At 41.7% G+C, this 24482-nt stretch overlaps 1 protein-coding gene across 1 annotated transcript in view; it reads right to left on the reverse strand.

The window, feature by feature from the left end:
* Positions 1-24482, reverse strand: part of cacna1c (calcium channel, voltage-dependent, L type, alpha 1C subunit) — a 239468-nt gene that overhangs the window by 12957 nt on the left and 202029 nt on the right. The window contains exons 25-39 of the mRNA XM_030046392.1: positions 24235-24322; positions 23798-23905; positions 22751-22803; positions 22417-22563; positions 21623-21824; positions 20661-20819; positions 20317-20427; positions 17453-17536; positions 9908-10093; positions 6496-6633; positions 4067-4132; positions 3593-3684; positions 1827-1989; positions 1068-1195; positions 594-690 (exon numbers count right to left, since the gene is read on the reverse strand). Of these exons, the coding sequence (XP_029902252.1) occupies positions 594-690; positions 1068-1195; positions 1827-1989; positions 3593-3684; positions 4067-4132; positions 6496-6633; positions 9908-10093; positions 17453-17536; positions 20317-20427; positions 20661-20819; positions 21623-21824; positions 22417-22563; positions 22751-22803; positions 23798-23905; positions 24235-24322 (1822 nt within the window). The remainder of the gene's footprint in view (positions 1-593; positions 691-1067; positions 1196-1826; positions 1990-3592; positions 3685-4066; positions 4133-6495; positions 6634-9907; positions 10094-17452; positions 17537-20316; positions 20428-20660; positions 20820-21622; positions 21825-22416; positions 22564-22750; positions 22804-23797; positions 23906-24234; positions 24323-24482) is intronic.

Consider the following 24482-nt stretch of genomic DNA (forward strand, 5'->3'; position numbering starts at 1 on the left):
ACACAGTGACACATAAACATATGTTTACAATTAAGCATTGTGTGAGTAATATTACTTGTGAGCATCAAGTCAGGATACCGGTGTTACTATGTGTCTGCCTGTTTGCTGTCATTTGCTCCAGCTTGTGAGCACTTTGCTGAAAATGAGCCAGCAACAGTTTGGCAATATGGTCGTCATTGGTCTTAATGAAAATTAACAGGGGACGACAGGAAATGTAATTACTGTCAGTCGTCTCTCCATGCAAAAGCTGTTGTCCATGTACAATTTGTACATAGTCCTTTAACCCCTTTCTCCCCCCTATAAAATACTATTATGAAGGGAAAATGCTTAAAAAAACATTTCAAATTTTCGTATGGATTTGTTAAATTTTGATGTTTTGTGTTTTACTTTATAAAAAGTAAAAAAATAAATAAATAAAAAAAAATACAATGCATGCAACACAACACAGTGTAATGCAAACCCAACCAAACCCAGTAACGGAACTCAAATTGACTCTCCCATTTGGAAAGGATGAATTTCTTTTGGCAGAATTCATGAATTCATTACAATCAGTGTGTTCACAGTGTTAGGCTGCGGTGTGTGTGTGTGTGTACCTTGCAGGCTACCCTGTGTGGACAGAGCTTTCCAAAGCCGAGGGGAGGCTGGATTCTCCTTAGCAGAGTCACCACGTCCAGGTGCTTTATCCTCCCCCTGGAAACAACACAGAGCCTGAATCCAAACACTAGAAAGGAAGGATGATGACATGCTTCGCCATTCTTTGCTAATACAAGAGGTGAGTTGTGGCTTTTGAAGTGTGAGATCGAGCCATTACCTAGAGGCAGAGTCTACAACAGTCTACATGCATCAGGATAAAATGGTGTAATAATAAAATGACCCCTTTTACAGCTTTGCCAGCTATGCCAGTTTTGTTTTTTATTTTCTGAGCACATGCAGCCCACATGGCAAATTTTGCTCCCGAGGATCTGTTTAGTCCTTAATTTTCCCGCTCAGTCTAGCACTCAAATGCTATCCTTTCATATCCATGAGTCAGTCATGTGATTAAATATAGCCAGTTTAAGAGCACTCACTTGGCTTCTGGGTCGTATTCAGCCCAAATCCTCTTGAACTCGTCAAGGTGATGTGGCCCCAGGATTGACCAATCACGCGTCAGGTAGTCAAAGTTGTCCATGATGACGGCCACAAACAGGTTGATGATCTGAGGAGAATCAAGGTAAGGAACATTACTTTCACTGCATGAAATTATAACCCATAACACAAAAGCTAAATGTTAGATTACTGAATGTGATAATTATGGGTGACCTTTGAAATACCATATGCTTGAGTAGCCTAATATTCTCAAATATAACCTTCAATGCACAATTTATTCCAACTGCTGCTTTTAAAGCCTTATCATCATCACGTACACCCACTACTCACCATCATGCATACAATTCAGTGTTATTATTATGTTATTATTATTTTACTTTAAACAGATTCTATATGATTTTGAACAAGATAAGACAAGTTTACATTTGCAGTCTGAGTGATTTTATGAAGGTAGACAGTCCATATGGACACATTGGCAGAAATGTTGTCTGGACCTAAAACACCTAAAAAAGTTTGTTAGTGTTTTGTGTGTAGAAACGTTCGACTTGTGTAGTAAGAGAAATAGAAGTAGAAACTGAAACAGAAACAGAAGTGAACAGTCAGAAGGTACAGTGGAAGCCCCCCAAAACTGGCAGCCAATGGGCTCTGTGATTGATTTATTACCAATATTTGCCATCCTATTACTCTGATCTTGTTCAATCCTCTCCTTTCAATCTACATTTTTCTGTTTCTCTACTCACCAGAAAGGCACAGAGCATGTAGAAGCTGACAAAGTAAATGATAGCAAACTGGCTGCCACAGTCCTCGGTGGATGAGCTGTTCTCATTGGTCGATCCTTTCTCGCACGGCCGCATGGGTGCACACGCCAGCATAATCTCCTGCCACGCCTCACCTGTTGCACACCTGATGGACAGATACGTGCATGCATACACACACGCACGGATGTCGCCATACATATGCATGCAAAGACACGCGCGAATATAGATACACAAAAGACAAATCAAGAGGCACACATACACGCATAGATGTGCGCATGTGTGCGTCAACACACCAGCACAGAGTCACATGTGCACGTATGCATAAACACACACAGATGCATGGACGTGTGCGCATATGCGTAGGAGCATACAGGCACGCAGTGACACATGCATGTGTAGACACACACGCACATAGATACATATACATATAAGCAGACATGGGGACACACACACACACACACACACACACACACATAAACACAGACAGACATAGACATATGCAGGTGTTAGAGACTGAACATCCTACAGAGCAATAAAAAAACAGGGACTGCAAAGTTGAGAGCATCATAGCTAAATTTACAAAGCAACAAATACACAAATCTAATGGATTTATTATCTGATTCCATGGTGATATTTAGATAAAGGCCTTCTAAATCAATGTCTTCCATTCTGAATACCTCCATACTCTTGAGCATGTGGCTGCTGTTTTGCCTTGAACTCATACGTTTGCTGTTATTTTTGATTAGTTGATTAGTGTTGACTTATTGTATTGTCTGTAAACTGCATTAGAAAATGTATGGAGTATCCAAGTCTGCTACTTCTCTGAATGGAAGCCTGCTGCTCTATATTCCATGAAAGGGTCAGCCCATAGAAATAGAATGGATAGAAGAGATACAGTAGATTACCACAGTAAACCCCTCTGTGGTTTAATTTGGTAACGTAATACAGTGGCTGCCATAGCATTTTGATGACATTTCCATTGGCAGTGAAATGTGTGGACATCACATGATGCCCAGTCTATCCATCCACTTTCTGTGGATCCGTCTTTATCCCCTGCATGGAATCTTACCATCATCAAAACCACACAGGACAGAGAGGTTTCTGGGACTGGATCCAGGCAATTTAAATGAGCAATGTTTTGCCAGTGGAGTCCCACAACTGTGTAGAAGATAACCTGATCATTGGACCAGAATATTTGGCAGTGAATCAGTGTAACGTGTTAAAACCTCAGCATCTTTGACAAATATCAGCCGACAAGCAAGTACTTTACAGAGGTGTGCACAAACACAATTTGGCTGCTGTTAAAGGGAAATTCCTTTATATCTGCTTAGCAACTGGTGATTGTCTGTCAGCTCTTTTAGATGTTAACCAGCTTATTATGGTTATGTTTTGAAGTGCATCGCTAAACATTCGCAGCCAGAACTTGTTAACTCTTTGCACTGGCAGCAACAACATGCCCTTAGCATAAACTGACAAAACACTTTCCATCTTTGACTGTAACTATTTGCTGCAATTCAGTAAAAATATGTACAGCCGTCACTACATTTACTTTATCAACTACTGACATGAATTCTTAGTGATAACCTCCAAAATCAGATAGATGTTTTGCAGATTAAACAGGAAACAAAAAGAATAGAGATTAAAGAGGAAAACAGAGGAAAGAGATTAAGAGAAATGGTGGGGGGAAAAAAAGAGGAAGAAGAGAGAATAATGATGCTGACGATGAGGAGTGTAATTCACTTCCTCACCTGAAGAGCAGCAGCACCGCCTGAGGAAACGTCTGGAAGTTGTTGTTCCTGTTGATCTGCGTGTTGTCCCGCAGCGCTATTTTACCAAACATCTGCACAGGAGGGAAGGAAGTGGTCACAGCACACAGGACATGAGGTCAGCATTGACGGGAAGAAGCCACCGCTCTCTGGGCCAATCAGAATGAGAGGCCGGCTGTCCCCAACCAATCAAAACATCATCAGTGATACAAACCATACAACAGCTAGTGGAGGAGATAGCTAGAAAGGCAGAGAGGGAGAGAGAGAAGAGAGGAGAGACAGAGGAGAAAGGCTGGGACGAACTAGTGGAGGAAGAAAAGCGTAGGAGATAAAGACGAAGAGACTGAACGGGAACTCTGGGTGACAAGACTCCAGGAGGACAGACACAGGATGGAGGCCAGCTGGAGGAGAGAGAGAGAGGGAGGAAAAACAAGACGGGGGAAGGGGGCAGCTTACCTGCATCCCGATGACAGCGTATATGAAGAATAGCATCACTATAAGCAGAGCTACGTAGGGCAGAGCCTGAAGGGGAGAGACACACATCAGTAACATGCCAACAAGTCACTTTGCACAGAGTTACAGTCAGTTCACTTTCACTCAAATCCAGATCTGATCTGTGAACTGATTTTATCATTCAACAAGTTTGATCAACTTTTCATTCAATTCATTCATTTTCCAAACCACATCCTAATTAGGGTCACGTCCTGTTTTTTGTTTTTTTTTTATACATATTTTGAACATTTAAAGGACTTTGCACAATCTCTTCTTCTTGGGACTGTATGAAGTGAAAGTGAACTGGTCTGTAACCCTGTGCGGCACAGCACCAAAAACAACCCTCAACCAATCATCTGACTTTGGAGTGAAAACCAAGCTCAGGAAAATAGAAGCCGCTCTCTGAGCTTAGCCAGGAGAGCCAGTCCTAACAAATGTTCGCTGAGCCCCAAACACGGCCAGTAAAGCTGTTTTTTTTTAAATTTTATTTAAGACCTGGGCCCTTGTGTAGAACTAGGCTCCTGGCTAATATTACCCCTGTGCTTGGGAGAGCAGGGCCAAATCATGACAAATGCCACTTGGTGTTTTTAGTGAAAAATTGAACTGAAAAGGTAGAGGAGAAACTCAAATGTATCACCCACTAGCAAGCTAGTACAAGATAACAGAAAAGGTGAGAAAAACAGAAGCAAGCATGATAAAAAATAATTTTTTGCTTAAAACTGAATGTTAATTAATGCATGTGTGCACTGCTGAATCTTGGATGGACTCGTCTGTCCCATAATAACATGAGCCTGGTTGCAGTTGCACCATTATGGCTCGACAGCCAGTTGGACAGTTGACATGATGCAGCCCGCCTCGCCTAACACAAGAGAGAGAACAGATCATTTTTTAAAAAACTTTTTTATCAAATGATTTCCTTTTTTGGTGAAGTGCTTTGTCAAATTTAACTAGAACCCGCCTACAGGGGAATGGTGAGCTCTTCAGGGTTAGTAGTAGGGCGTTGGAGAGAGAGACTGAGAGAAGAAGAGAAAGAGAAGAAGTGAAGAACAAAGAGAGAGAGACCAGAGGAAGAGAAGAGGCGAGGGAAGAGGAGAAAAGAGATTGTTGGTGAAGGTTTTTGCGTCCCTGCCTGTGTCCCTACATCCCTCCCTAACACTGCAGCGAGTCTCCTAAACCTCCTCTCCGTTTCTTCACACCCTCTCTCCTTTGCCATCGTGCTTAAAGCTCTGATTGGACGAGACAGTCAGATGTACCGCCCCTCTGACTTTCTACACCAATGGAAGATGGAGAGGCGGAGGGAGGAGGCGAGGAAAGGAAAGGCGGCTTGTGAGACTCAGTTCGGCTGGATTTACACAAGAACAACGGAGACTTTTTAACCCCCACGCGACTCAGATCTGATATTACAAAATCATTACGCTGACACAACTAAAAACACTTCAGTTTGGGGTTAATTAATGACATAATTGCCTGATTTAGTGATATTTTATGGTCACAAAGTCAATTAAATTGAAAGTTTTATATTTGGAAATGGTGATAAAAAAAAAACAGTAAAATCAAATTAAGCTGCAGCTAACATCATATCTGGTTTAATCTTTTGAAACCTGAATAAAATTCCCTTTATTTCTTTCAAAAATATTTAAACATTGACACCTTGGCCTAAGAAAATGTAATTTTTCTGTCAAACCACAGGCCCTTGTATTCATTTTTTTTGTTTCTTTTCTCATATTCTTATATTTCAATATTTTTATTTGCATATAAAGTTTTAATTTTCATATATACAAATTTACAACTACTTTTTTTTTTTTTTAACTTATTTTTTTCTTTTTTTGAGATGAGACTTTGTGGTTTCCATCAAAAATACATCTTTATGGGCCAAAGCAGTGATCTTTGTTATTATTTATTTATTTATTTATTTTCGAAAAAATGCAGACAACTGAAAAAATAAATAAAACATAAAAAAAAAACAAAAAAAAAACTGTCTTCACCAATGGGAGATGGAGAAGACGAGAGAGTAATTACTAATTACTATTTTTTTCATTTATGTAAAAAAAAAATAAGTGCTTTCCAACAAAAAAAACAAAACAAAACAAAACAAAAAAACAAATAAACAAATTACATTTTTTTGGGCCAAAGCAGTGAAAAAAAAGAAAAAAAGAAAAACGTACAAAAATTTAAAAAATATATATATTTTTGAACAGAGATAAAGGGAGCCTGCCCCATGGCACTTGGGTGTCACAGTTAAAAAAAAAAAAAAAGAATAAAAACTATGGGCCCCAGACAAAAGCTGTGATCTGAGTCGCGTTTGGGTTAAAGCTCCACTTCCCTCTGCCATTTCCTTCCTGTGTAAACCCAACCGCCCTGTTCCAGCATGTTGTGTCCGGTTCTCCCCTCACTTGGAAGGATTTGATGAAGGTCCACAGCAGGGTCCGAATCCCTTCCCCGCGAGACAGCAGCTTCACCAGCCTCATCACGCGGAACAGCCGGAAGAAGGTGATGGAGATCCTGGCGTTCTCTTCAGAGTTCTGCAGTCCCTTTTGGTGGGGTTTGGTGTTTTTTAAAAAACACACAGGACGCATGGGGACACATGCACATGGACGGGGAGGGGGCACAGACACGCACGCACACACACACACACACACACACACACACACACACACACACACACATATACACACATGCACACACACACACACACACGCACACACACACACACACACACACACACACACACACACACACAAACACATATACACACACACACACACACACACACACACACACACACACACACACACACACAGGAAGCAGGGGGGGATGTAGACATGGGTACACAGATACACCCACACATCCACACATCCACAGGCATCCAGACAAACACACACACACGCACATACACATATAGACAAAGACACACATACACATACAGGTAGGCATGCAGACACACACACACACACACAAACACACAGATGCACAAAGAAATGCACGCATCCAAAAAATAACACACACACATATGCCACATTCATATGCATATTCCCACCCACATGTATGTGTGGATGCAAACAGGCATATCACACACGCACGCACGCACACACACACACACACACACACACACACACACACACACACACAGTTAATAAATGGGAAAGCTGCGTCCTACAAAGTCCCATCAAAATCAACTGACAAAAAGAGATTTGGGAGAGAATCGGGCAATCATGCTCATTTTAGTGGCTTCATGGAAAAATCACTTGGCAGCAAACAGACGGGCAACAAACCACACAACTACATTTCTTTCTGGATACACCTGCTACAGCCAATACGTCTTCTTATATAGTGAGCAGGTCTAACCATGTAACGCGAACATCCCAAATTGTTTCAACAACGGTGGAAACTCCCATAAAAGACAGCCAGCCGTCTCAGAAATAGATTTGGTTGCTATGCTAATTCGCGAAATAACAGCAGAACCGATTCTAATCTTTCCCCCATTTCCCAGCTACATTATTCTTGAGAGTATTCTTCTCTGTGATTACAGATACTTATATCATGACATTCTACTCTTCATCCTTTTGGGGGTTATTTCCACATTCAACAATATGTAAATCCAGTCATGCAAGATGTTCTGCTTTAAGAGCCGTTGTATGCTGTGCCGTATGAAAAAGGCTTTGGTTGCCCTGCGCTAGTCCGGGCTAAAATAATAATATCCACAGACCAGTGGGCTGCTGAGATTTCCATCCATGAAGGTAATCTCTTTCATAAAACATTGACAACATTTCACAAGAGATACAGTACAAAAATCCCTGCCCGCAGAAAGATTTCTGTTTAGATAAATAATGCAGGGAAGCTGATTGTTTTTCTGTCACAGAGCAGCTGGCCACCAGGAGGAATCAATCTAACGATGACATTTAGGAGATAAGGATATTACTGTCCAGTGTAACCACCTCCAGGTAAAAACACAATCTTTTCGTGGCTGGAAAATCCCTTCATCTTTATTTTCTGGGTAATATGATCTTCAAGAAACCGCCTTATAATCCCAGCAGTCCTTGCAGAACCTCTTGCAATGATCACAGTGTTTTGCTTTGCATTCCCAAGCAATCAATAACTTCGAGTCCCTTTAAATCACTGCTGTTTTTCCAAAATGTGCCCGAGCAAGTGCAAAGCTGAGAGGCGACGTAACCCTCTAACTCGCCATTGTCTCATCCATCTACGAAGTGCTCGTCCATAGTACATTACTCAATGATGAAATATTCAGCCATCTAGCAGAGTGCTGTTCTAATATGGATTTATTTATTTATGCTGCTGCTGCTTCTTCCACGGGACAAAAAGGCTAAAAAAACAAAAGCAACGGCATTTTGCAAACAGCTTAAGGCATGGTGCACTTTACACAACACCTGAGGCTCCAGTGTATTATTCACATCAACGACCTGGTACAATTTAGAAAGCATTTCCATTTCTCCATCAGAGGAAAGGTGTGTTGTTAGTCACTCTGAAATCTAGTAGCTACACACAAGCAGGCTGGTAAAAATCTTTCAGCTCATACTCCACTATTACCATCAGCAACTAAAGTGATGACAACAGTAACAGTCAGTTAATAAGAAACAGGAACATCTTTACAATTTAAGCCTAAAGCCATACCATATATAAAATCTTTCCTCTACCAATCAAATGTGACCATGACACACAAAATCTGTCTTCCTGTCCCATGAATCGGTTTGCTGCCATTCGTGTGTTTTTCCAGGAAGCCGTCACTTCTTTGTGCTAATCCCACAGCAAATACACAGTGTGCTCCTAAAAGGGACCTGCCATTCTCCACACATCTTATTGTAGCTTGGCATAACAGATATCAAATGTTACTTTTCAACAGAAATATGTTGGAGATGTATTAAAAGGAATATTCAATTGTAGAAAATGCTCGATAAACATTACAAATTTGGATTTTTTTTTTTAACCAAGCCCATTTAGCATCTCTAAAATATAGTGGAGTCAGTTACTAAACATGTTATCAGAACTCAATTTATCAACAGAAAAGTACCCTGTATTGCTTTTGTGTCATAAATTTCATATAGAAGACAGTCTATTTCTGTTTTGTTGACAAGTAACCCAAGATATGAGCTGTCCCAAACTACACTGATGGATGTGTTGAAAATGACACCTCCCTTTTTAAGAGTTTAGGCAAAGTTTCTGTACTGCATGTAATACCACAACTGGACCACAGTGGGGACCATTGCACTATTGAGAGAAAGTGGCAGTGAGCGGGAGAGACAGAGGGACAGAGGAAGAGGAAGAGGGAGGAGGAGAGAGCGACTCTGAAGGCGAAGGATAGTTTGAATTATTCAGAGACAAACAAACAGACAGATTCACTGATAGATAGATAGATAGATAGATAGATAGATAGATAGATAGATAGACAGATAGATAGGGAGGCCAGTGAAGAAGAGTGGAGGAGGGAGAGACCGTGTGATAGCGTGACCATGATGGCTTGCACCAATGATGAAGCACTAAAGCGGCCACACCCAGAGAGTAACATAAGGAAAAAGGGGGAGCGAGTTGCAAGCCATGGGAGAGGTGGGGGCAGTGGGCGCCATGGCAACAACAGTAGCCACTCACAGGAAGATACAAGACTCCAGTTATATTATGCCTGCACGATATCGTGTCCTTCAACATACACACACTTGTGCATACACAGATAAAACTCCAAACAAGTAAAACTGTCAGCATGCTGCAGAAGATGGCAGTGGGAGCGGAGAGAGCGAGACAGGAGGAATGACAGAGAGACAGGATGAGTGCTTAGCCAAAAGTTTTGGATCATACCATGGATGGCGTAGTAGAAGGAGGGATGGAGAGGTTGAGGGATGGAGGGATGGTGGAGGAGGAGGGGAGGCGGACGAGGTTACCGTCGGGGCGTACCATTGGTCTTACCACAGGGGGGTGAGAGGAGGAAGAGGAGGAGGAGGAGGACGAAGAGGAGGAGGACGAGGACGAGGAGGAGTCAGCTGGCTTTAAGGAAAGGCAACAAAGATCAGCACTAGAGCAGCGCCTGGTTGTGTGTGTGCATGTGTGACTGTACAGTGCATGTACTGCATGTGTGTGTGTGTGTGTGTGTGTTTTAGCATTTGTGTACATGAGTGCGTGCTTGTGTGTGAATATGAACGGGCTGTAGTGTGTGTGTGTGGCAATTTCTCACTAGCCTAGACTAAGACCTCCAGGCTAGTCGAGAGAGTGAGTGTTCAGTCTCTGGTCAACCATCACATGATAGGAAGGTGAAAAAACATAATTTCATCTGGGCCAGGAGGGGGAATACTGTGTAATATTACTGCATATATCGAGAGAGACTGGCCCTATTTTCTTTGAGGGCCACAAGATCAAGGAAGCGATCCAACAACAGGTTTTCCATGTGAGAATAGCAGAATAGTGAAACATATAGGAGCGTTAGGATATTGGGATATTTCTGTCCAGTGCCTTGAGGGCAAAAATAATGAATGATGGCCCGGGTCAGCCAGGACGGGGGAAAGAAGTTGATTGCCTATATGTGTGTATACATTTATATGTATGCCACATGGGCCTATGGATGTGTGTGTATGATGTGTGTGTGTGTGGTGGGGCATTGAGGGGCGCCTCTGTAGCTATCTCTGTCTTCCTGCCAGCTGAGGATACAGTACAATAACAGTGTAGAGGCTTTGGCTACAGTTGGGCTAAGTTTACCAAATGCATCTTGTTAAAGGGAACCGCCTGTTTTTAATATGTGTTATTCAGGCTGCTCCATGACCTGGCAGTAGTCTTGCATCCAAGGGAAACTGGAATGCATTATTTGGGACTTTTACTTCTTATGCAAATTCACATGTTGATCTCAAATGCTTTAAGACAGGAACTAAATTCCTGACCGATGTTTGTTTGTGGTTCGCGGTGATGAACTGTGCCACATTTCAGTTTCAGCTACTCTCAGGCCAAAGAGTCATCAGAATATCACATCACCAAGCCAGGAGCTGCCTCTTTAGATCATCTCAGCTCCACTGGTGTGCAAGCCAGTGGACAGAGATGATTTTACATCTTGGATGCTTTTGGGGAAATCAGAGCCCATAAGACCTGAGTAACACTGAAAGCACACAGGCTGTATGTCACATATGGAGACATTCACTGGTCATCCCTGGTATTGCAACATTTTTAGACTGCTCAGAGCAATAGATTAACAACTAGTTTAATCTATGACTCGGGAACTGTTAAGCCTGAGTTGGTTGTGGACCCTGTTAAAATGCCTTAACACAATACGAATGCACTATTTCTCCCTTTCTTCTGCTGGAATCACACACACTGATCTGACAATGCAGTATTAGTAAGAGCTAAGAGCAGTCTGGAGTGTAGAAGGAATGAATGAGTGAATGAGGGAGGTTTTTAAAAGTAGTCAAACAGGGCCATACAGGGCTATTTCACCACAGAGGTACTATTTTATCGGGTTTTATTATACAATCTGATTGGTTGTGACCTCAACTACAGGGAGAGAGGAGGAGGAAGAGGGTGGTGAGTGGAGGAGTGTGTGAGGAGAGGAGTCACAGTTGAATGAGTGTGAGTCTGTGTGTGTGTTGAGGAGACCTGAGTACATTAATGTGTGGTGGGAAGGAAGGAAGGAAGGAAGGAAGGAAGGAAAAGGAAGAGAAGAGGGATGAAAGGGGGAACAACATGAGTCGGGAAGGGTAGGAAGGGTAGGAAGGAAGGAAGGAAAGAGTAAGGGAGGAAGGAGTATTTGAGGCAAGTTCAGAAGACACAGGACAGGACACTGAAGGGAGGAGGACGGGTGTTTGCATGTAGGTGTGTGTTTTGTATAAGGTGTTTGTTGTGGTTGAGTTGTATTGGAAGAGTGTCGGTCATGTTCATCCTGTTTTAATCCATGCTCAGTATCATGTTTTGTCTTGCTGTAGTTTAGGAGAAAGACAGCCAACAACCCACTGTAGTCCATCAAGAGAAAACTGCTCAGCCCTCAGTCACAGAAAGGGCGAGCTGGGTCAATTTGAGCATAATTTCAATCTGAATTTGCTCCAGTTTCAAAGTGAATTCAAAGCAGCCCCACCATAATTCTTAGAGTGAATGAATGGGTGGCTTAGTTCACTTTGAATGCCCAGCGAACTAGAATCAAATTAAACTCAAATCTCCCCACATCATATTTCTCCTTAGGTTTTAATAAAACTGCCATAACACAGCAAATCAGATGTTATTGCAGCAGACAGACTACAGTGGACTCGTGGCCCCGGAAGACCCATGCACAGAGTGACGTTGTAACCAGCAGAAATTCAGTAGAAAAACAAAACACCAGTAATATTTTTTTTTTTTTCAAAAATAAATACAGTCCATTCAAGCTGAACTGAAGTGCAGATGTGAGTCACTGTGGCCAGCAATACTTGCAGCTCACAGCGGCAGCTTATTTAAATAAAAATTTAAAGTCAAGAACTGTTTTCTCACATTGCACGTCATTTTTCCGGGCAAAACATTTCACAGTTCAGTAGGTAACATAGGTCTCCTGAAGACATTTTTACCTTGGTGTTTTACTTTTGGCACTGGACAATACATATTTATATATCTTTTTTGAAGGTATTTTTTTCTGTTTTTATTTTGAAGAATTGTAACAAGTGGATTTCATTTAAATTTGTAGTGTTTAGCATGATGAATGTACTAGGATACTAGGAAGAAATACAAATCACTATTAGAATCTCTTCTTAAATAAACAGTAGATGATTTGTTGACCTCTCAGGTCATATAAAATGCACAAGAGACCCATGCTGCCCAGCTTGCATTTCAGGTGAGCAAGCAGCACCGCAAACCAACGAGAAAGAGGAGAGAGAAAAGACAGAGATAAACATCCATAAAAGAAGAGTTAAATGCACTGAAAAAGGCTCAGAGAGAGAAGGAAAGAGAGGGAGATGGAGGAGAGGAGAAAAGGAGGATGCATTCCGATCAGAGAGAGAGAGAGAGAGTGAGAGTGATAGATAGATGCAGTCCATACTGGCATCGTCCGCAAGACACCGCTCAGAGCAAACCACTACCAGTCTGTTCACACTAGTTCTACTCAAACCAAACCAAAAAAATGTAAAAGAAATCATATAAGATTTAAGAAGCACCCGCAGGTTGCTAGGCAGACTTGGAGACCCGGAATTAGGGAATGAATCCGATTCGCTGACCTCGAAAAAGCAGCTAATCTCAACCAACAAGCACCCGTATTGTGGAACAAAGCAGCAGAGGGGTGCGCTCAATGGACAAATTTTGGCCCTTCAATATTTACTAAAGGGAAAGTGATGACTTCTTAAAAGTTGGCCTGTTAATGCACTTCACCGTGCAATGGAAGAGAGGTAGCTGTTGAATAGCTGCTACCATTAGTTTCTAACAGCATTACTCAATGTGTTAAAAAGCATTCATTTCTGCTTAGCGCCTCATGAAATGCAGCAGCAGGCTAAAATTAAAACTGTCTTGGTGAAAGGGTCCCAGTTAAAAAAACAGTCAGAGTTATCAGAGGATTGGAGTGCGGAGGGTTTCTTAAAAAAGAAAGACAAAAAAACATGGCAGCTCAAGAAAATTGCAACAACATTAATGGTAGCTTGGGCATCTCATCACCCAAATTATTAAAAACCACCAGAGGAAAAAAAAAAAAAAAAAGACTTGGGGCATGCCTTTAGGTTAGAAGTTAGAGAGGAAAAAAAAAAGGAATCAATCAATAAGAACTGCAAACCAATCAACCAAACCAACCAAACAGAAATCCAAACCAAGGTATTAAGTGCAGTCAGTGTCAGTGACCTGTATAGATGACAAAGATGTATATCACCGGCCAAAGATATATCATAACCATAAGTGTAACCTCAGTGTAGGCAAATCAATCAGTGGTTAAATATCATCAGCCTCTCGCAGACATCTCATATCTGATTTTGTAAAAATTTTCACAACTTTTATCTATCTATCTATCTATCTATCTATCTATCTATCTATCTATCTTGTATGACACTAGGACAACTCGCTTTTTAATCATTGGCAGCCTCATGAAAATTCATAGTGAAATGCCGAACCTCGGTGGATTCCACCAGATAAATTAGTTTTCTGCAAGGCAACAGCACAACATACAGAATTTTGTGATTGTCCGATCCCCGAAGGAGAATTTTCTGTCATAACTAGATGGAATAATTGAAAAAAAAAAAAAAAAAAAAAAAGATAGCCAAGTACAGTCGAGAAATTAGACCGGCGTCATTTATAAGACGCTTCGTCAACTCCCATGGGGACGGACAGATCTGCTTTCTAAAAGCAAGAAAACAACTGCCAAGCTCATGCACCCTTGGGATACGCGAGGCTGATTTGTATGCCTGACCAGCGCTGTCTGAGGTGAAACTCACACTGCATCCCACCACAGGGGAACATGCCAGTTTTCTAGTGTGCATCTCTTTTCCTTGTTTCATGCCCTCAAAACATTGGTAGACTAACAGTACTGGAGCCACACCATTGGATTTTCAGCGAAAAAGGTAGAAATAGGTTTGACGTAGCCAAACACTGGTGTAACTAACACAGTTCTACCAGACTTTGTCTACTCTGTACATGTACATAGGAATATTCAGGAATCTGCGGGTTACCTGGATGAATGGCAGCAAATTAGCAGCATGTGCACTTGTACAACCTCATCTAAAAGACTGCAGTGATTAAGCTCATAGGAGTGACTGTGGAAATCCATATCAATTTATTCTACCATTTAAAAAGGGGCAAAAAACTGATTATTTTAGTCTGGTTTGCTTATTCTAAATCTAACTTAGAATCTATTGGAATTAAAAGTAACAATAAAGTACTGTAATTAAAGGATGTATCCGCAGGAGTGAGGCGCAGTATGTTTTAATTGCTTTGTAGAAAGCGAGGTGGGATGCCATTTGCATGCCTCTGTGCTGTATCATGGAGTTGAAAGGTTTATGAATTGACAGCCAGTACATCAAAGACAAACTCCAAGCAGAGGATCTACCGACTGAGCTATTTCTCTTGAGCTATTTTTGTCCCCTGAGGAATTCAACTTGTTTGCTACGTGTACCAAGGATGGCTACAGATGTGACATCCAGTGGAACAAAATGACTTAGTTTCCTAAAAAAAAAAAAAAAAAAAAAAATTATATACTGTGGTTAAAACTACTTATATAACTAAGTCACAGACATCTCTTTCACAGTTTAAAGGAAAGGGTCTTTGTAATGTGATGTTCAAATGGTTCTTTGGCTTCGGAGCAGTCTAATAACCACATTAAAGCAGAACAGATGATTTCCTTCTCTGGCAAATCAGTGCAAACCGCAAAATTTAGGGTCTGCTAATGCTAAATGAATAGAAGTCATGTCCAGCCACACTTTGTAGTTTCACATGGTTGTTAGACGTCTCTCTTGCCAAAGAGCAATTTGAATATCACATGAATAAAACAGCAATTACCCCCTTAAGTGTAAATACGATAGACACTCAACATTTGACTTGTGTTTGGGATATTTGGCTTAGCATACACTGCATTCTTATTCAGCTCCACTGTTGACCATAGGCCCTTCACGTCGATAATAAATGAATTCATACATACATTTACATAAATTTCACGGGTCTGGAGTAAATCCATTTATGGATCAAATTGTTCCCCATGTCTGCATATTGCTGTTGTTGGACAAAAATATAACACACAACTGCAACTCTGGTGTTTTCCTCTCTTGAATTGAAAGTTTCCTTGGTCATTCATGCATTTATGCACAATCATGCCACCGGACACTATAATGCCAAAATACATGAGAGAATGAGAAAATCGGCATCCTTTTCACTGCAGAAAACCTTATGTTTTGCAGGTACATGGGTCTTGTCCAACAACAGCACTATAAACGAGGCCTGGATATACCACCTTTATATCCGTCATGCTATACAGAGTCAATCATGCCAGGGGAATGGACAATATCCCATGTGGCAATGATAAAAGATTACATAAAACCAATGTGAAACCAAACCAAGTGCTGAGACAATGCAATAGTTTTGGTTCTATTGACAAGTGCAATAGTTTCTGGTGCTATTGATGCTCAGCAGACCAAGGCATAGATACCTATCTGGAGCAGTTTCAAATATTAGAAAGTCCAAACAAAATACTGGGACTATCAAGAAAATCAAGCCTTAAGCTCTGTATTTTGATTGCCCTGCATCAGGCTGTTTTCCCTGCCAAACTCACTCAACCGTCTGTTGAGTTCAAATCTGGCACAGCTGAAGTTTCCTAATCATTTGAAAGCATGCGAGATGGGTATCAGTCCTCGGTCTGTTTGTGTGTGTGGGAATGGGAGAGCAGGCAGGCAGGAAGGGAGGGAGGGAGGGAGTTGGACTACTTACGTTAACCTCAGTGATCGCTATGTCAACAATGCTACCCACAACTATCAAGGCATCAAATGTGTTCCATGCATCAACAAAATAATGCTGCATAGGGGTGGAAAGAACAGAAAACAGAACAGAAAAAAAAACAGGACAGAACATAAGACATTTAAAAATGGAAAGAACGGAAATTAAAGGAGAGAGGAGAAAAAATGAGATAAAAACCGTTATATACATGAGCGTTGGAGTTATAGTTGGAGGAGAGAGGGAGAGAATCAACAAATTAAATGACAAAAAAAGGAAAAGAAAAAGGAGCAAAGTCTGAAAGAGATGGACAGCAGAGGAAGAGCAGCGGCGATCAGTCATGCTTGTCCATGAGAGGAAAATGTCAACAACAAGAACAACAGTAAACAACAAATTGCAACAAAATCACAACCAAAAAACACCTCTGTTGCTGCAGTCAAAAAACGAAAGGCGCACAAGGCTGTTGTGATTGGTTAGTGAGTTAGTTTAGTTAGTCAGGGAATCAAACCTGAGGACATGTCACAGTCTGGTGAAACAAAAAAAAGGAGGATTTTCTCAGTTTTTCTCAAGAACCCGGCAACATCTGAGGTATGGCAGGGAGAGAAGCTGTTTTTGAGGACTTCAAAGTGCAAACCCTTGCTTTTGTGGCTAAACCCTGTCCCTGTTGCCTCTACGTGCTTTACAAAAACCGAAGGAGAAGCTGTGGCTGGGGTCCCCCGAGTGGCAGCGGCCATCTTGGATTTAAGGATGGAGGGAGAGGAGAAGAAGGAGAAGGAAGAAGAAGAGGAGGAGGAGGAGGAGGAAGAAGACAAAAAAGAGAGGGGGAGATGGAGAAAAAGGGAGAGACTACAGCATATACTGGAGCATGGTGCGAGATACAAGATAGCGACACAGGAGAGTGGCAGGAAAAAGAAAAAAGGAGGGAGGAGGGAGAAGGAGAAGAGAGCGAGACAGAGAGAGAGAGAGAGAGAGAGAGGCAAGGAGAGCAAGAGTGGGCGTCGTACTTACGTTGATCTCACTGAGAATGACGTCTATTATGCTGCCAATTACGATGAGGAAATCAAACACATTCCAGGGATCACTAAAGTACCCCTACACAGGATAAGGTGAGCGGGAGGAGGAGGAGGAGGAGGAGGAGGAGGAAGAGGAGGAGGGGTAAGAAAGGTAGGTTAGAAGGAAAACAACATCTGCTGCCACCTCGCAGCCCTAGTAGGCGGTATAAGATCATGTAGTACACAGACTTCAGCCACGCCTGATGAACCAGCTAGAAGAAAGAACACGTTTTAATTCTGACTTTAAATGAACAGAATTACGCTTTTCCTTTGCTGTTCATCAAGCGCCGCTGAATTTCCTATTTGTTAAGGATGGCGGGTTAGATAGGACTTATTAAATTCCTCCACCTGCATCTCGGGGCAATTCCACATCACTGTGGCGAGTGATTACAAAGCGCACTTTGTTTACTTTAGTTATTGCAGCCAATTCATCAGCAGCACTGGTACAAAGTGAGCATTTATGAAAAGCATCTATACAGCTTCAGGCCAAAACAAGTATTATTTAGGGTAGTAAAAATAGCTAAGTTATCGTCTGTACTCTAGCAGTGGAGAGAGACGCTTCTTACAAAGTTATTATGGGATTGGGTTTCTATTTGATGCATGTGGCTTTGAAAAAAAAAAAAAAAATTAAAGCTTACTTGTCTACTTCCTGGTGTGGATGCTAACTTCCTGCTTAATAAGTACATTCAAGAAAAGCATATTCTCAGTGACAGCCGGTGATGTCACTTGGTTATTTTGGCCAGTAATGAGGCGCATGGCCTTTCAGGGTAGCTTTCCATACAATCTAAATTAAATCCTAGCTGGTAAGGATGATGGGATGGGACACAAAAACCCATGAATTTATATCTTTTTGCTTAAAATATGTCATGTTTACACTTCCGTAACATCAATAAATGTATATTCTCATATTAGAGAACAAAATGACTGCTTAAGGTAAAACTGTATGTACAAACTAATCGCACCCAAATTGTTTCGGGTGTCAAACGCGGTTAAACTGAATGACAGACGTAGGGAAGAAGAAAGGATCAGTCAGACTAATCCATATTGAGCCTCTTCTGATCCTTGAAGTGTGATCATAATGTGAAAAACTCCTCTAGGCACAACTCGTCTCCAATCTGGGCATTATGCAAATGTTACGAGGAATCCTAGGAATTTATTTTTAATGGATCCATTTCCACCGGGATTCTATTTGGGTGTGAAATCCGCACTGGCGTTCGGATCCAAACACTGATTTGAAGATCGGTGCAATATATTTTTATAATCTCATGTTTATGAATATGCACAGTTCTGCTGACAGGTAGAGGATGTGCAGTTATTCAGCACACTGCCATGCGATAAAAACAGAGAACATCAGGGAACCCGTGTTACTGTAGCTGCTCCGGGGGGAAAAGCTGAGACTGTGACATCTGTTGAAAAAGTGAAAGTATTAACAGGGTGGTTTTCTTTGGAACCAGTGTCAGTGCAGCTGTTTCCAGGGGGCATTTAAGGCTGTAACATTTCAGAAGTAAAGGCTTTAGTTGACGGCTCCTCTCTGTTTGTGCCAGCTCTTCAAAGAAAGGGTTTATTAAAGTCAAACTAAGGAAAACATGGCACATCCTCATGTTGCAAACCACTCGAAATGATGGATGAAAATGCCAAGCTGAATGTCACGTTACCGTCAGAGCACTGCCGGCTTCATAACAAGACTCCTTTATTTCTCAGTTCATTTTAAAAGATTTTTTTTTTATAGCTTCCTTTGCACCTAGTTTAGGTTCAATGACATTTCAATAGATACATCATCAACACAGGCAAGTTTAGGGGGTTCATTCTCATCCCCCCCATCCCACTCATACCAAAACAAGTTATTTAAACCCATTTTAAATACCAATATAACATATACAAGGGTCTATTGAGCCATGAGCTACAAAGTCAAAATAGATACATCAACATGGGTTTAAATCCTCCACGTTGATTTGAGGATATTGGGCATAAGGAATGTAACAGGTCATTCATAAACGCCGGGTAGCATTCTGTTATAATGAACCGATTCACTGTCTCATTTGAACATGGTGTGTAAAAGTGACACAAATGCTGTTGCTAAGTAACCTGGCAGGAGGCCTATCAGTCCGGCCAATACGCCTTACTAAAAGTCAGTTCAAGTTGACTTTTCAGACTTTTCATTCGCCAAACTTATGCTATTATATTCATTCATTCACTCATTCCTATATTATTAATTCAGTGGCTTCAAGTCCATCAGTGTTTTTCATAATAAGTTCATATAAAGTCAGTATAAACAGAAATACTAGCGCCAAAAGCTGAAGTTTCTCAAAAATAGTGTAATAGTGAGATATGTTCCCATCTGCTGCTCTAAGATTGGACCAGTAAACCCACCCAGTTACATAGCAACAGCTGAAAAAGAGGCAATCTGATTAAAATCCACATAATGCCGTGCACTAATCACGCTCGAATCTGTAATATCTTTATCATCTGGTGAAAATGAGATAGGGATTATGAAGACACAATTTAACAACAACACTGGTAAACAGTTATTCACAATAAATACAATTAATCGCCTAGAATGTTCTGTTCTGTTCTATTCTATTCTATTCTATTCTATTCTATTCTATTCTATTCTATTCTAATGATTATTTGTTGAGAGAGCATTTGAAGGCAGTGATTTCAACTATATTCTAATCTTGTCTACTCTAATGTACTTTGCTGTGTTTTCTGAATAGAGGTGTGGACCAAACATGGGCCTAAATGCAGTTTGAGGATAATCTGTTCTACTGTACTCTACTGTACTCTACTCTGGTGTGTTAGACTGCAGGGTGGTGGACGTACCCTGGGTTTGAAGGCGATGAGTTTGAGGATCATCTCCACAGTGAAGAGTCCGGTGAAGAGCATGTTGAGGATGTTCATGGCATCATTGAAAGCATAGGTCTGTCCATGGTGCTGCAAGGACACACACACACACACACACACACACACACGCACACACACAAATTCATACACACAAAAACATCAAGCAACATTCACACAGAAGAGTTTGGGCTATCAACTATATGATTTCTTTATGCTGGCGAGGACAACACTAGACTGTAATACTTCCTTTATAAGCATTAATTCTGTGTGGCACCTGCATGAATCTACTTGTGTTAATTTATGTGTGTGTGTGTGTGACCTACCTGCATGGCCAGACAGATAGTGTTGAGCAGGATGAGTGTGAACATCAGGTACTCGAAGTAGGTGGAGTTGACCACATACCACACCTTATACTGGTAAGGGTTCTTAGGGATGTAGCGACGCAGTGGCCGCGCCTTCAGGGCATACTCTACACACTGACGCTGTTGGACACACAAACACAGGTGTGAGTTCTCATAAGAAAAAAAAAAAAATCATATTTTTATTAAATTTTTGTGTGGTGATGCTGTATTCCACCTCATCATCACACTAGGTCTAACTATTTGGGTTCAGTTGCGCAGACTTCAGCTGAGAATGTCCTGGAGGAAAATCTGTCTTCTCCCAGTCCCCCTCCTCTCTCTGCAGCCCCGAGCTCTTGCTGAGACATGGATCATCGTTGAAGAACACGGTATCAGGGACTCCGCCTCGCTCCGTCCTCCAGCTTTAGTCGCCTTCTATCTAAACTACTGCAACTCCCTCCTGGAGTCCTGAAGCACCTCAGCGGCTACAACTCATTTAAAGTGCTGCAGCCCGCCTCATGTTCAGCCTCCCTAAACTCTCCCATGTCAAACCCCCTCCCCTCCCCTCCTTACCCACCCACTCAGCCTCCACTCCCCTCCCTCCTGCCTCCCAAATGACAGAATGACCTTCCGACTCAAAGCGGAGCAGCAGCGGCACTCCGTATCTTCCATCGTAACATGAAAACTCATCTCTTCAATACCTCACACCCACCTATCCCCTCTGAATTACATCCACTATGTACTATATATTCCTATATTCCAATCCTGTTTTGGTCATCTATATATGCTTACACGCCCACATACATTCACAAGAAATGGGACACCACATTCAATGTGCAACAAAGCACATTAAAAACAAAAACATAAAACATTTCTCCGGCCATAAAAATGAAAAAACACATTGGCAGACACACACACACACACACACACACACACACACAGGGTACCTGGTTCTTGTCCAGCTCACAGTTCTTGTACTCTTGCTCCCCTTGCTCCTGGAACGTGACAATGACGAAACCGACGAAGATGTTCATCATGAAGAAGGCAATGATGATGATGTAGATGATGAAGAAGATGGAGATGACCACGCGGTAGTTGTAGATGGGCCCGACGTCCTCAGCATGCGAGTCAATGGCCCGGTACAGCAAGCTGAGGGAGGGCAGAGCAGGAGAGGCAGAGAGAGGGAGGGAAAGAGGAAAAAGAGGAAAGAGAGACAACAGAGGGTGGTGAGGGTGAGAGATAAATGAGAGAGGTAGGAAGAACCGAGCGAGGCAAAGAGTAAGGCAGAAGAGAGAGGAAGGAAACTGTTGTGAAAAGATATACTTATAAGATATTGCTGTGAGCAGAAGTGCCACATTTAATTTTGTTGATGTTTTTGCAGGTGCATATTTCAAAAGTTTAACTTTTCAGGGAGGGGAAAAAGAATGAGCAATGCTTCTTATCCTTCTGCAACGATTATCAGAATGTCCTTGAAGAAGGCAGTCAGCCCTCAGCTGCTCCACTGGAGCTGCTTAGTGGCTACCAGTCAGGCACCATGGCTGCACTGTGCAGCTTTAATGTGTGCAAATGTGTGGTAAGAGAAGAGAATCCATGGTGGATATGAGCAACAAACATTCCCTGGGTAAATAAAGGTTAAACAAAGACATGTTATATCACTGTGCATGTGTGTGAGCGTGTCTGTGTGTGTGTGTGTGTGTGTGTGTGTGCGTGCGTGCGTGTGCGTGTATGTGTGTGTGCATACCCAGGCCAGCCCTCAAAGGTGGACACGGCAAACAGAGCCATCATGCCTTGCAGGACGTCGTCAAAGTTAAAGTCGCTGTTTTCCCACTGTCTCTGAGCTCTTTCTGGTTTCCCCACATCACCGTCCTTATACATGATGTATGAACCCCTGCAAACACAACACACACACACACATTTACATGCACATACACGCAGATGTAGCTAAAAAATATACACACAGATATCTCCTCCAATTTATATGGTACTTGACTGCATCTAACTAAACAATGTCCAAATTAAAATTCTGCAAATGGACAATATAAAGCAAAGAAGAAGAAGATGGAGAGACCTCTTACCTGCACTCTGCCTCAGTCTGTTTGGAGCTGTCTGTACAGAAGAAGAACTTGCCCTGGTGGACAAACATTTACTTCCTCATAAGAATGTGCACAAATTCACAAAAGGTTTATAAGTCTGAATTTGAAATAGCCCTTAACCTCATCCATCCATCTGCCCCGACCTCATGCTGCTTTCACATCACACTGGATTCACTGTAAATATGAGTTGCCAACTGGGGAAAAACGTTGACTTCAGCGATCTCTTAATGGCAATTCCATATAGGCTGCAAAATGTTTTGTAAACTCGGTGTTAAAGCCCCCTTCCAGTGATTTCATGACTACAGTCCTTTTCAAAACCCTCCTTGAAACACTCCAGTGATGTATTATTATCTCCACAGGCTTTTTCAAGTAAATCACTGGTTTACCTGGTGCAACAGGGGCAACAACTAATTACAGACAGCTGGCACAAGCTAGCCTGTCCCCTGGTTAACCTGCTGCATGTGAGACTCACTGGGATTGGTGGATTAACCACAAATCACTGCACTGTTTCAGGAGGAGTTTTGAAGATAACTGAGGTCATGAGGTCAGTCCAGGGGCCTTTATGATTTGCAGAAGGATATCAACACCTGCAGTAAACATACAGCAGGGGACCAATGTCCAAGGTAATAAAATTATCTTTTAACTCATACAATCAATGGACCTTTTTTCACAGCAGCCATTTGACATGAAATAACAAGGTAAGTACAGGTGTTACTAATGTCATTCATTAAGGCTCTGTTCCATAGACCAACATAGAATGGAACCTAATTGACTTTCATGGCTGCTGTGAAAAACGTCTGTTGTGCTTATGAAAATGGGCTGTATCTGCTGGAGGTCATTTATGAAAGATGAGGGAAGATAACTTGTTAGTAACAGCACCAGATATTATGATTTATTATGGGAATTCCATGCAGTTGAACAAGTTATAGTGACAAGAAATCATCCTGTTCCTCTGTGTTTTCCAGTATGACATGAAGCCAGCATTAAAGATCAACACAGCTCCCGTTTCCCTCCCTTCATCCTCTTTACCTTGAAGAGCTGCACTCCTATACAGGCGAACATGAACTGCAGCAGCGAGGTGACGATGACGATGTTGCCAATGGTCCTGATGGCCACAAACACACACTGCACCACGTGCTGGAGAAGACAAAAAAACAATGTGTGTGTGCATTTTAGAGGTCGGTTAAAATTTGGTTCAGTGTAACAGAGCAAAACTTTCCTTGAGGACGGTGCATTAATATTCAGCACCGTTCACATAATTACAATGCTGTTAAGGGCAAGTGATGTTTTTGAAGATAAAGAGTCTGAAGGAGTCTTGAAGTTAATCACCTAGTGTGTGTTCTGCATGTGAAAGGCTGCTCATATGTGAATTTATTTGTGTCTGTGCACCCCTATGCGTACCTCTTTACCATCCCTGCATGTGTCAGTGTGTGTGTTTGTGTGTATTTGTGTGTGTGTATGCTAACCTTAAGCCCCTTGGCTCTGTTGATGGCCCTCAGCGGTCTGAGCACTCTGAGAACTCTAAGTATCTTCACCACATTAATGGCACTGGACCTGAAACACACACGGGTATTAACTACTGATACTGAAACGCTGATCACACAATTAGAGTAAAAAGATTTTCCACAAATCCCCAGGTTTAGACCAGCACACATCCTAAGGTAGTTTTCAACAGCATATATTTTTAGTTTGGGTTATTTTGCAGATACATACA

Source organism: Myripristis murdjan, chromosome 23 (genome assembly GCF_902150065.1).
Source record: "Myripristis murdjan chromosome 23, fMyrMur1.1, whole genome shotgun sequence".
NCBI classification, from domain to species: Eukaryota; Metazoa; Chordata; class Actinopteri; order Holocentriformes; family Holocentridae; genus Myripristis; species Myripristis murdjan.